Source organism: Lineus longissimus, chromosome 18 (genome assembly GCF_910592395.1).
Source record: "Lineus longissimus chromosome 18, tnLinLong1.2, whole genome shotgun sequence".
Taxonomy (NCBI): domain Eukaryota; kingdom Metazoa; phylum Nemertea; class Pilidiophora; order Heteronemertea; family Lineidae; genus Lineus; species Lineus longissimus.
The window spans coordinates 1,557,228-1,569,690 of record NC_088325.1 but is presented as its reverse complement, the minus strand read 5'-3'; the positions used below and the strand labels follow the sequence as shown (position 1 = coordinate 1,569,690).

Genomic DNA, 12,463 nt, shown 5'->3' with positions numbered 1-12,463 from the left:
TAGGACATTCGCATTCAGAGGTGATAGAAGACGTTTGGTGAAGGCTTGAGATGTTGGGAGGTGATAGAAGACAGTATAGGACATTCGCATTCAGAGGTGATAGAAGACGTTTGGTGAAGGCTCGAGATGTTGGGAGGTGATAGAAGACAGTATAGGACATTCGCATTCAGAGGTGATAGAAGACGTTTGGTGAAGGCTTGAGATGTTGGGAGGTGATAGAAGACAGTATAGGACATTCGCATTCAGAGGCGACAGAAGACGTTTGGTGAAGGCTTCAGATGTTGGGAGGTGACAGAAGACAGTACGGGACATTCACATTCAGAGGCGACAGAAGACGGTTGGTGATGGCTTGGGATGTTGGGAGGTGACAGAAGACAGTATAGGACACTCGCATTCAGAGGCGACTGGAGACGGTTGATGAAGGCTCGAGATGTTGGGAGGTGACAGATGACAGTATAGGACACTTGCATTCAGAGGCAACAGGAGACGGTTGATGATGGCTTGAGATGTTGGGAGGTGATAGAAGACAGTATAGGACACTCGCATTCAGAGGTGATAGAAGACGTTTGGTGATGGCTTGAGATGTTGGGAGGAGACAGAAGACAGTAGGGGACATTCTCATTCAGAGGCGACAGAAGACGTTTGGTGAAGGCTTGAGATGTCGGGAGGAGACAGAAGACAGTATAGGACATTTGCATTCAGAGGAGACAGAATACGTTTGGTGATGGCTTGAGATGTTGGGAGGTGATAGAAGACAGTATAGGACATTCTCATTCAGAGGCGACAGGAGACGGTTGGTGAAGGCTTGAGATGTCGGGAGGAGACAGAAGACAGTATAGGACATTTGCATTCAGAGGAGACAGAATACGTTTGGTGATGGCTTGAGATGTCGGGAGGAGACAGAAGACAGTATAGGACATTTGCATTCAGAGGAGACAGAAGACGTTTAGTGAAGGCTTGAGATGTCGGGAGGAGACAGAAGACAGTATAGGACATTTGCATTCAGAGGAGACAGAATACGTTTGGTGATGGCTTGAGATGTCGGGAGGAGACAGAAGACAGTATAGGTCATTTGCATTCAGAGGTGACAGAATACGTTTGGTGATGGCAGGAGATGTGTGGAGGTGACAGAAAACAGTATAGGACATTTGCATTCAAAGGCGACAGGAGACGGTTGGTGAAGGCTTGAGATATTGGGAGGTGACAGATGACAGTATAGGTCATTCACATTCAGATGCGACAGAAGACGTTTGGCGATGGCTTGGGATGTTGGGAGGTGACAGAAGACAGTAGGGGACATTCTCATTCAGAGGCGACAGAAGACGTTTGGTGAAGGCTTGAGATGTTGGGAGGTGACAGATGACAGTATAGGTCATTTACATTCAGAGGCGACAGAAGACGTTTGGTGAAGGCTTCAGATGTTGGGAGGTGACAGAAGACAGTATAGGACATTTGCATTCAAAGGCGACAGGAGACGGTTGGTGAAGGCTTGAGATGTTGGGAGGTGACAGATGACAGTATAGGACATTCGCATTCAGAGGTGATAGAAGACGTTTGGTGAAGGCTTGAGATGTTGGGAGGTGACAGATGACAGTATAGGACATTCGCATTCAGAGGTGATAGAAGACGTTTGGTGATGGCTTGAGATCTTGGGAGGTGACAGAAGACAGTATAGGACATTCGCATTCAGAGGTGATAGAAGACGTTTGGTGAAGGCTTGAGATGTTGGGAGGTGATAGAAGACAGTATAGGACATTTGCATTCAGAGGTGATAGAAGACGTTTGGTGAAGGCTTGAGATGTTGGGAGGTGATAGAAGACAGTATAGGACATTCGCATTCAGAGGTGATAGAAGACGTTTGGTGATGGCTTGAGATGTTGGGAGGTGATAGAAGACAGTATAGGACATTCGCATTCAGAGGTGATAGAAGACGTTTGGTGATGGCTTGAGATGTTGGGAGGTGATAGAAGACAGTATAGGACATTCGCATTCAGAGGCGACAGAAGACGTTTGATGATGGCTTGAGATATTGGGAGGAGACAGAAGACAGTATAGGACATTCGCATTCAGAGGTGATAGAAGACGTTTGGTGAAGGCTCGAGATGTTGGGAGGTGACAGAAGACAGTATAGGACACTTGCATTCAGAGGTGATAGAAGACGTTTGGTGAAGGCTTGAGATGTTGGGAGGAGACAGAAGACAGTATAGGACATTCGCATTCAGAGGTGATAGAAGACGTTTGGCGATGGCTTGAGATGTTGGGAGGTGATAGAAGACAGTATAGGACATTCACATTCAGAGGCGACAGAAGACGGTTGGTGAAGGCTTGAGATGTTGGGAGGTGATAGAAGACAGTATAGGACAATTACATTCAGAGGCGACAGAAGACGTTTGATGATGGCTTGAGATGTTGGGAGGTGACAGAGGACAGTATAGGACAATTACATTCAGAGGTGACAGAAGACGTGTGGTGAAGGCTTGAGATGTTGGGAGGTGACAGAGGACAGTATAGGACAATTACATTCAGAGGTGACAGAAGACGTTTGGTGAAGGCTTGAGATGTTGGGAGGTGACAGAAGACAGTATAGGACAATTACATTCAGAGGTGACAGGAGACGGTTGGTGATGGCTTGAGATGTTGGGAGGTGACAGAAGACAGTATAGGACAATTACATTCAGAGGTGACAGAAGACGGTTGGTGAAGGCTTGAGATGTTGGGAGGTGACAGAGGACAGTATAGGACAATTACATTCAGAGGTGACAGAAGACGTTTGGCGATGGCTTGAGATGTTGGGAGGTGACAGAGGACAGTATAGGACATTCTCATTCAGAGGCGACAGGAGACGGTTGGTGAAGGCTTGAGATGTTGGGAGGAGACAGAAGACAGTAGGGGACATTTGGGTTCAGAGGTGACAGAAGACGTGTGTCATGGAATATACAATGAGCCATCACAGAATCTCTAATGGGATCTGGTGTAAAACATACTTGGGCCGATTAACGATTCTCTGACAAAAACCTTTGGCCCCAAATTTCTGTTTCTTGAAATAACTGAAAATTTTTTTCCATCAATATATTTATTCTAATAAAATGTCTTATGTACAAGGTAATTGCATCGGCAATGGTATGACCATATCAATGATGTATGAAAGGCTGGGTAAGGTTGGGTTTACATGTCACTTTACATAGAGTTCAAGCTTACATATGATTGAACATAAGCTCAAGGGGCAAAAGAACTTGTCCTCACATGGAACAAGAAACATGGCTGAGGGTGAGTTTACATAGAGTTTGCAGTGAGTTTACATAGAATTCCAAGGTGTCATGTGTAAGAAGTCACTTTAAGATTGATAACATAAGGGCCAAAAGAAATCGTCAACATATGGAACCAGAAACATGGGCGAGGGTGAGTTTACATAGAGTTTGCAGTGAGTTTACATAGAGTTTGCAGTGAGTTTACATAGAGTTTGCAGTGAGTTTACATAAAGTTGTCACTTTAAGATACATGTAGAACGAGGTGTTTTCAAAAAGCGGGCTACATATGATTCCCAATGTCACTTTTCACCCTCGTGTCATGTTTTCAATACAAAGTCAATTAACGAATCCTGTGTAACCTGGCCTAAGGTTGTAACTATATAGAGTTCAGATTCTCACAAGTGACGACACTGTACACTTTTCAATGCAGGACATGAATTGAAGAACGAACAAATCATTTCCAAAGAGCGGCCTACATACGATTCATGATGTCACTTTTCACCCGCACCTCTTGTTTACAGGCCCAAGCCAGTTAACAAATGAGATGAGACAACGTGAATCCTATGTCAATCCAGTCTTAAAGGTGACACTTCAAGATTACAAAAGACCCTGAAATATCTGTAACAGAGAAAACACTCGTGATGTGGTATTGACAAATTCTCTCTGAAGAGCACGAAATTATGATAGCAATATGGTTATATACAATGAATTGAAACCGACATGATATAAATGCATTCCATAAATTATCTATATATTCAACCACACATATAAGGAGGAGTACAGTAGAACCTCTCTATTAAGGACACCCCTCAAGACTGACAACTGACAAGGTAGGGGCTCCACTGTAGTTCGAAGACGGTAATGTTTCTTGACATTTTTAAAGTGAAATTTGAAAGGACAAGTCTGTGAACAAATTGAGAGCCTCATTGCCTGGTGGTTAACACTGCTGGCTACCATGCAATAGGGCCTGGGTTTGATCCCGGGGAGAACCAAGGATTGTGTAGGAGCCTCATAGCCTAGTGGTCAACACTGCTGGCTACCACGCAATAGGGCCTGGGTTTGATCCTGGGGAGAACCCAGGATTCTACAGGAGCCTCATAGCCTAGTGGATAACACTGCTGGCTACCACGCAATAGGGCCTGGGTTCGATCCCGGGGAGAACCCAGGATTGTACAGGAGCCTCATAGCCTGGTGGTCAACCCTGCCGGCTACCACGCGATAGGGCCCAGGTTCGATCTCGGGGAGAACCCAGGATTGTATTCCTGCAAGGCTTTCAAGGAACTACAACTTCTGCCTCTTCTCAGTCCTTCGACGAGACTTAAAACCGAGGTTCCTTGTATCAGGTGTCTTAGCGAGGGCAAGCAAAATCCAAAACCCTACCAAGTGAGAAACACTGGTAGCTTGCGATGTGATGCACCTTTGGTCAAAGTTGGAGTCACCCAGCCAAAAAACCCTATTGGGACCTAACTGTAGTGGCACGCAAAAATGCTCAGCCTGCCTTGGTGGAGGAATAGTTCCTGGAAAAATCACCTCCAAGTGCAGACCGAACGCTGAAGAAGAGGTCAACACCACTGGCTACCACGCAATAGGGCCCAGATCCGATCCTGGGAGAATCCAGGATTGTGTGGGGGCCTCATAGCCTAGTGGTTAACATTGCTTGCTACCACGCAATAGGGCCTGGATTCGATCCCGGGGAGAACCCAGGATTGTATAGGAGCCTCATAGCCTAGTGGTTAACATTGCTGGCTATCACGCAATAGGGCCCGGGTTTGATCCCGAGGAGAACCCAGGATTGTACAGGAGCCTCAGGGCCTAGTGGTTAACACTGCTGGCTACTAGGCCTAGCTCCTGCCTATAGTCCACCTTTAATCTGTCCTGATATCAACTACGAATGAATCCCATGCGTCTTTTCGTGTTCCGTAGCCTTCCGCACAAGTACAGCACCCGGCCGCAAATGGTCCTTCATCCGTCGTAATTGTTTAGCTGCACTATCCTGAACAAGTCGGTTTAATTCTCCTGCTGTGTACCCTAGCAACATCTTCAGATCACACACAAACTTATAGACAAACCTCTTGCCATGAACCTGCAAAATAATTGTGAGAAAAAAATTATCAAGATACTGGGTGTTAAAAAACAATCTTGGCAGTTTTAAAGTTGAATAATTTTTTCAAGAATCTGATGCAGCTCCATGAAATGGCAAAAAAAGTCGATGTTGCTTCTCATATTGTGCTTTTCTAGTGTGCAACATCTTAAAACCCCTCAATATTTTCCCAGATCTAACCTGAAACCTTTCTTTAGAACATAGATGAGCTGCGCAATCAGTGCTACAACCGACCAGCTCCCATTTAAAGACCCAGGTGGAGTGAGGCTGGCAGGGCAAAGCGACCTGCCCAGAGTCTCACAGTGGTAATCAAACCAGGGACCTCATGACTTGAGCCACTACACCACCCAACCCCACGAATCCCTAAGACCTCATTGATGTTAGCTTCCTCATCCATCCTTACCTTGGCAATCATATCCCCGTCGTAATAATACCGCAGTGCTCGACTCAACTTCTCATACGTCATGGTCGGTTTGTTTTTTCGCTGCCCCCACATCTGTGCCACCATCTCAGGATGGTTGAGTTTAAACTCACCCTCGTCACCGACCCAATGGATGACTTCACGACATTCCTTGTCGGTCAGGAGCTCGAGGAGGAACTGCCAGAGCTGTATCTGGCCATTGTTACCTGGAAGAGATTATGATATGAATCGTTTAGCAGGCTCAAAGATAGGCCATCACGGGATGGTAGAGTTTGAATTCCACCTCGTCACCGACCCAATGGATGACTTCACGACATTCTTTATCGGTGAGGAGCTCTAGTAAGAACTACAGTAGAACCTCCCTTAACGGACACCTCTCTATTAAGGACACCCTCTATTAAGGACACTAGTTTTGTCCCAAATCTGTTGTTTCCATTCAATTTGACCTCGCTTATCAGGACACCTCTCTATTAAGGTCAGCACTTGTCAGTCCCGAGGGTGTCCTTAATAGAGAGGTTCTACTGTAGTTGTTTTGAGTTAGTTAAGGGGTGCTCGTTGTTATCCGCTGTTCTTTAGATATGGTAACCTCCCAAAGGTGGCCTTACCTGTTCTGTTCCCTGGTAAGGTACGCTCCTCCCCTGCCACCCTTAGCTTGTATATTCTTGGTTTTTCACTCTTGGCGAACGAACGGCTCAATTTACCTGCTGAGAAAATGAAAAATAAAACTAGTTAAAGGGTAACTCGTGTCAAATGTCACCATATAATGTTTTAGCTGTTTTTGACAAATGACTACGTCACTTTCTCATAAATCGGTAAGGTTTTCGAATCGAAATGCACATTTTCTAGAAATTGATGGTTTAATCCCGCCCGGACGGCTCGCTTCGATGCCGTTTTCGTTGATGACGTCACAACATGAACATTTTCGCGGTCGCGGTGGTTTACATTCAGCAATTTTATAATAAATCTAATCAAAAATGGAAAATTTGAGCTTTACATTTGTGATCAACAACTAAAAACGGACGTATTTCCGCAAAGTTGTAAATCACATCATAGTATCACTTTAACTGTTGCAAAAACTCTGAACGCTTCAAACATATTGATAAGGTCCTAAAGCCCCTCTAATATCGTATCTGGTGTCTATACCAGAGCAAGCAAAGACCCCACCAAGTGAGAAACATGAGTAGCTTGCGTGGACTCTACCTCTGGTCAGAGAAGATCCCACCAAGTGAGAAACAAGAGTAGCTTGCATGGACTCTACATCTGGTCAGAGAAGATCCCACCAAGTGAGAAACATGAGTAGCTTGTGTGGACTCTACCTCTGGTCAGAGAAGATCCCACCAAGTGAGAAACATGAGTAGCTTGCGTGGACTCTACCTCTGGTCAGAGAAGATCCCACCAAGTGAGAAACATGAGTAGCTTGCATGGACTCTACCTCTGGTCAGAGAAGATCCCACCAAGTGAGAAACAAGACTAGCTTGCGTGGACTCTACATCTGGCCCAAGTTGGAGTCACCAGGCCAATAACCCCAACTGGGGCACAACCATAGTGGCATGTAAAAACACTCATCCCGCCTTGGAGGTGGAATACTCCCTGGAGAATAACACCTCTAAGTGAAGAGCGAACGCTGAAGAAGAAGAAGAAGATACGAACCTCTTTTACTTTCTGCAGCGAGATTGTCTGGGTTACTTGTTGAGACAGTGACTGTGGTGATGGCCTGCGGTGTGGGCTGCTGAACTACAGCTGAAAGATGGGAAAACAAATTAAATCACACAGCTTTTTTAGCGGCTTTATTTTTAACAGCAGGGACATAGGGTAGAACCTCCCTTACTGGACACCTCTCTACTAAGGAGACCTCTCTACTAAGGAGACCTCTCTAAGGAGACCTCTCTACTAAGGAGACCTCTCTACTAAGGAGACCTCTCTACTAAGGAGACATCTCTACTAAGGAGACCTCTCTACTAAGGAGACCTCTCTACTAAGGACACCTCTCTACTGAGGACACCTCTCTACTAAGGAGACCTCTCTACTAAGGACACCTCTCTACTAAGGACACCCTCTCTTTTAGAGATATCACATTTGGTCCCAAGTTGGTCATTTCCATTGAATTTGAACTCTGTAATCAGGACACCTCTCAATTAGGGACAACATTTGTCAGTCATAATGGTGTCCTTAATAAAAACATGCTGTTTTCATTGACGAATGTTCACTGATGACTGTATCCTGAATTCTTGAATCACGAATAAAACGACTGACTACTCACCAACAAATTTACATTTCCTGAGAAGTTCCAAATGCGTCCAGAAGACGTCGCCTCTGTCATACGGGATGTATTTTATGAACTGATCGTGATGTAATCCGCACAACTCTTTCCCCGTCATCACAAAGTTATCAATGTCGACGCCAGCGAGAGTGAATTCTTTTATGGCCCACTGGATCCAGTGGCGTACGTGGACATGGTTCCATTGGTAAGGATCTAAAAGGACAATTTAGTTGCTTTGGTTGGTGCAAAATACTGAAGCGGTCAAAACCCCATTTCTGTACTTGGGTGGATCTATCCTTTGGATTTTGACTGACATCTTAGTTCTACCTTGCGGTGTTTGATGAGACAACTAATACCTCCAGTTTGGTATCAATTCTCTGAGGCCATTGCTGATGAGCTTTTCTTGGGGAGCGTTACGAGCTGCTGAGGACTAGTGGCTTGGACGCTCTCCTGGCGGTCAGACATGCTCAGGTTAGCCCTGATTGAACAGCCCATCTGAGAGTTCGCCTGCGATTTCTGGATACACCGGGGTTCAAGAGTGAAGTCAGACGACATCTCTACCGCGGTGATATCAGACTATAAACCCAAATCTTTTACTATTCGATTCGTTTTTCTTTAACGATAACCAGCATGGGCAGTTTTTGCAACAGGGCACAGTAGGCCTCTCAATACCATCATTTGCTCAAATCCCCCAAACATGGTTGTCTATCTCAAAATCCTAGCCACTTTTTGGTCAGTTTGCTGTTCCGAAAAAGACCATTCCCCTCATTGGACCCCTGCAATCTAAATTAGACGTCTTCTCAACAACGGACATCTCTAAAACTTACCAAACGGTATTTTTAATCTCTCCTGTTCTTTTCGGAAGTTTTGGTCGACGATCCATCGTGTGACGTGATCGGCCTCCTCAGGAAATGGGATGACAAGTTTGGAGCCCGGCTGACTGTGGGCCACTGCAATATAAATCATAATTAGGTTTTTTTTACAACAGGGCCTAGTTATTAAAAACAAGCTTGTCACTAACACTGGAGTTAACTTGACGTTAGGTCTTCTGGGTCTAAAGGCCTGACTGAAAGATATGATGCTAAGTTAGCACTAGCATCAGTGACAGAACATGTTTTAAACAACCAGAAACTATTCTGGGGGGGGGGGGGGGGGGGAAGGACGCATCTTATCGATCTAAAAGCATTAGCAAGACAATTCGTGACACTTTGGGTGACTATAGATTTCCCTCAATTTAAAACTACACTCTTCACTTCCACTGTCAAGGGTTTCATATCTCAACTAAGGCCCTTTCCCTTGGGTTTTGATTCCTAAAGCACGACCCACATTGACAACAGCCTGAGTACTGAGAAAGTAACGTAGCACGCAGGCCCGCAGTACTTACCTGGTGGTGCTGGCTGTGAAATTGGCGGCGCCGATTCGATTTCTTCTTCAGTCTGTTTCAAGATGTCCACGATGTTTATCTTTGGTTTTATGCCGGGTTGCGACTTGATCTCGACATTAATCTGCACCATGCCCTCACCCTGTACGCACTGCTCCACGAGGTTCTTGTCTGCATCAAGCTAGAGGGAAGAACATAAAAGTGAGGATAGAAAATCTTCCAAGAAAGAGAACAGAACATGACACATGACCATTTTTAAACAAAGTCACCAAACAGGTATTTTTTTATGATTTTCTCTGAAGACTGAGGTAGTACTCGCCTCCCAAGGGTAAAGGAAACGTGATCTAATGATCTCCAAAAGCAACCTTCCCAAGCACAATGTCTTCCCCAACTGTTTCCCAAATGATTCAAGCAAACAACATTTACCACCTGGCATCTGGATAACACTTTTAAAAGGCCACAACTGCTAAAATTTCATACAACCCAGCCAATACCTGCCCACAAGACCTGGAAAGCCCTTTTTTAATAATCCAGGTCAAAATCTCATTTTCTACCCAGCCAAAACAAACTGTGGAGAACCATGCACCCACCTCCAGCTGATCCTGTAAGTAGAAATCATGATCCTTTAACGAACACTGCAACTTCGACTCGAGCAATTTCCGTAACGTTGACAACGGTTCAGCAATATCCATGTGCTGAACAACAATATTCTGGAAGGCGGGCGCCGGTTGAAGCGCACTCTCAATACCGTCATTGATTTCTTCACCTCCGACAAGTTCGCTGTCGCCCGAGACTATGTCGTGGATGATGGTTTCTGGTTCGACCTCGAGCTGTTCTTCGACTTCCGTAATGATCATGGGCGATGGATCTTGGTCACCTTCCATGGTTGTGCGATGAACCTCGCCAGTCGCAGACACGGAGATGAAAATCCTAGGACGCAAAGTATTTTTATTTCATAGGGTGCGATTTCATGTCTAATATCACTCATAATACAGTGAACACCTCTCTATAAGGGACACTCTCTCTATCAAGGACACTAGTTTTGGTCCCAAATTGGTGCTATCAATTTGACTTCTCTAATCAGGACACCTCTTTTTTAAGGACAGTCCCGAGGGTGTCCTCAATAGAGAGGTCCTACTGCATTCCTTTGTTCAGTATTATCCAGCTTCCCCTGGTCGACACTAAATCAGAGCCAAAGCTATTTCAACCTGCAAGTCCAACCCATGGTACTACCTACATGTAGCAGGTTATGTAACCAACAGACCATGGCATTAGACGACCCCTGCTTTTCTTATTTTGGGCTGATTTTACCGTGATTTCATTCCATCACACCAAACATCTCACACACAGGGGAACCTCCCTTAGCGGACACCTCGCTATTAAGGACAACCTTTCTATTAAGGGTACTAGTTTTGGTCCCAAAATGGTGGTTTCCATTCAATTTGACCTCTCTTATCAGGACACCTCTCTATTTAAGGACACCTCTGGTCAGTCCCAAGGGTGTCCTTAATAGAGAGGTTCTACTGTACTGTACATGCGAGTTGCCCCGAAAAGGTGGTGGGAAAGATCTATATTTTCAACAATACGTAGATACATACTCTTGTGACTCGGAGTCCGCGCCGTGAACCATCCCCTCTGGAACCTCATCTTCTTCCACCTTGATCTGTTTGATGATTTGAGTCTCGACCTCATCATCAGCATCCGCTGACCGCTTCATCCTGAAAGTTAGAATGCAATATTTATAAATCGTATCGAATTATTCTTGTCCAACCAATGGGATTTTAATAAGAGAAGAAAATGGTGTGAAAATTGCCTAGGCTCAAATGACAATGTGGACAAAATATTGACAGGATTGGACTACTACTGTGCAATCAGTTGTAACGTTACGTGATATTGTATTGCCAATTCTGCGTTATATTGCCATCTTCGTCATAATGTTAATTCAATCACAATCTTCTCATGACGTTGCGATACAATATCATCATGCAATCAGCAATGTTTACTGAAAGTGAATGTCAAAAATTTCTCTACACAATACATGAAAAGATGAGTTTTCAGTGTGTCACCCAGTTCAAATCTTTACACAAACACACAAAGCATCAGATACTAGGGTTAAAATGTACAATCCCCGATCGGAAATGAAGTAAATGATCGCATTCATCAACTATAAATCCATTGAACAGTGGTGTCACTGGTGTTTCGTTAGTCAACCGATGACCTTTTTTGGGGTGTGATCGGGGATTGTAAACTCGTTCCGATACTAGAATATCACTGCCCACAGGTAAACAGGGTAGGCCTATATCCCTTCAAAGGGCAAATACATAGCAACTTGTGTACAAAATGTACAGTGTACATTTTGTATACAAATACACAAGGAGCCTGACCCATTTTCACGAGGGATCAAAATGGCGTAATTCCACACAGAAATACCATTATTTAACGGTGCGATTGGCGCCAAAGCAGACCCTTAGATACATTTGACATCAGTTCAACATAAGACGCGAGTTTCGGTGCATAAATTAGAATCATTTTGAGCGTTATTTTAGTTTGTTGTCTGCTATTCACGCTCTGCGATTTGCGCCATAAACTTCCGGCAAAATTTCAACATCCGGAACGGGACGACCAGTTTTTCGGCTCAAATTACCCAACCAATACGAATCTAACAAAGCTGTTATTACTAACCTGATATCCGATAAAAATCTACTTTGCTTTACCACCAGTTTGATTGCGTTAAATAGCTTAGAATTTGAGAAAATTCGATGTTTGTTAGCAAACGGAAATGGCAGACAAAGCGAAGGGCAGGAAATAGCAAGATCACGTGACACCTTCGGGTCATACTGTACAGCGTCAACAAGCGTCCACCAGCGTCCACCAAGTTCAAAGTCATCAAAATTAAATCTGATGGTCATAAACGAAATAAGACATTTTCCACATTTCCTAAACGTTTCATGACATTTTTGTGCTAAATTAGCAAGTTGTTGTCTAAAATGTACCGGCGTCCACCACCAAGTCGGCGGCCATGTAGGATTTGACTTGGAGGAAATGATAGGGC

At 44.5% G+C, this 12,463-nt stretch overlaps 1 protein-coding gene across 3 annotated transcripts; it reads right to left on the bottom strand.

Annotated features, from left to right (window-relative positions):
- Positions 1-3,068: 3,068 nt before the first annotated feature.
- Positions 3,069-12,210, bottom strand: LOC135502557 (GA-binding protein alpha chain-like). Of its 3 annotated transcripts, none has more exons than XM_064795506.1 (10): positions 12,094-12,210; positions 11,010-11,129; positions 10,002-10,341; positions 9,415-9,592; positions 8,858-8,980; positions 8,031-8,243; positions 7,421-7,510; positions 6,376-6,474; positions 5,753-5,976; positions 3,069-5,331 (listed from the first exon to the last, which is right to left on the bottom strand). In XM_064795506.1, exons 2-10 carry the CDS (start codon positions 11,126-11,128, stop codon positions 5,134-5,136), a joined length of 1,584 nt encoding a protein of 527 aa, XP_064651576.1. In that variant the 5' UTR covers position 11,129; positions 12,094-12,210; the 3' UTR covers positions 3,069-5,133. The 3 variants fall into 3 exon arrangements, with proteins under 3 accessions (XP_064651576.1, XP_064651579.1, XP_064651578.1); XM_064795509.1 differs by lacking the exon at positions 12,094-12,210 and adding an exon at positions 11,796-11,990; XM_064795508.1 differs by lacking the exon at positions 12,094-12,210 and adding an exon at positions 11,842-11,990.
- Between the last annotated feature and the right edge of the window lie 253 nt (positions 12,211-12,463).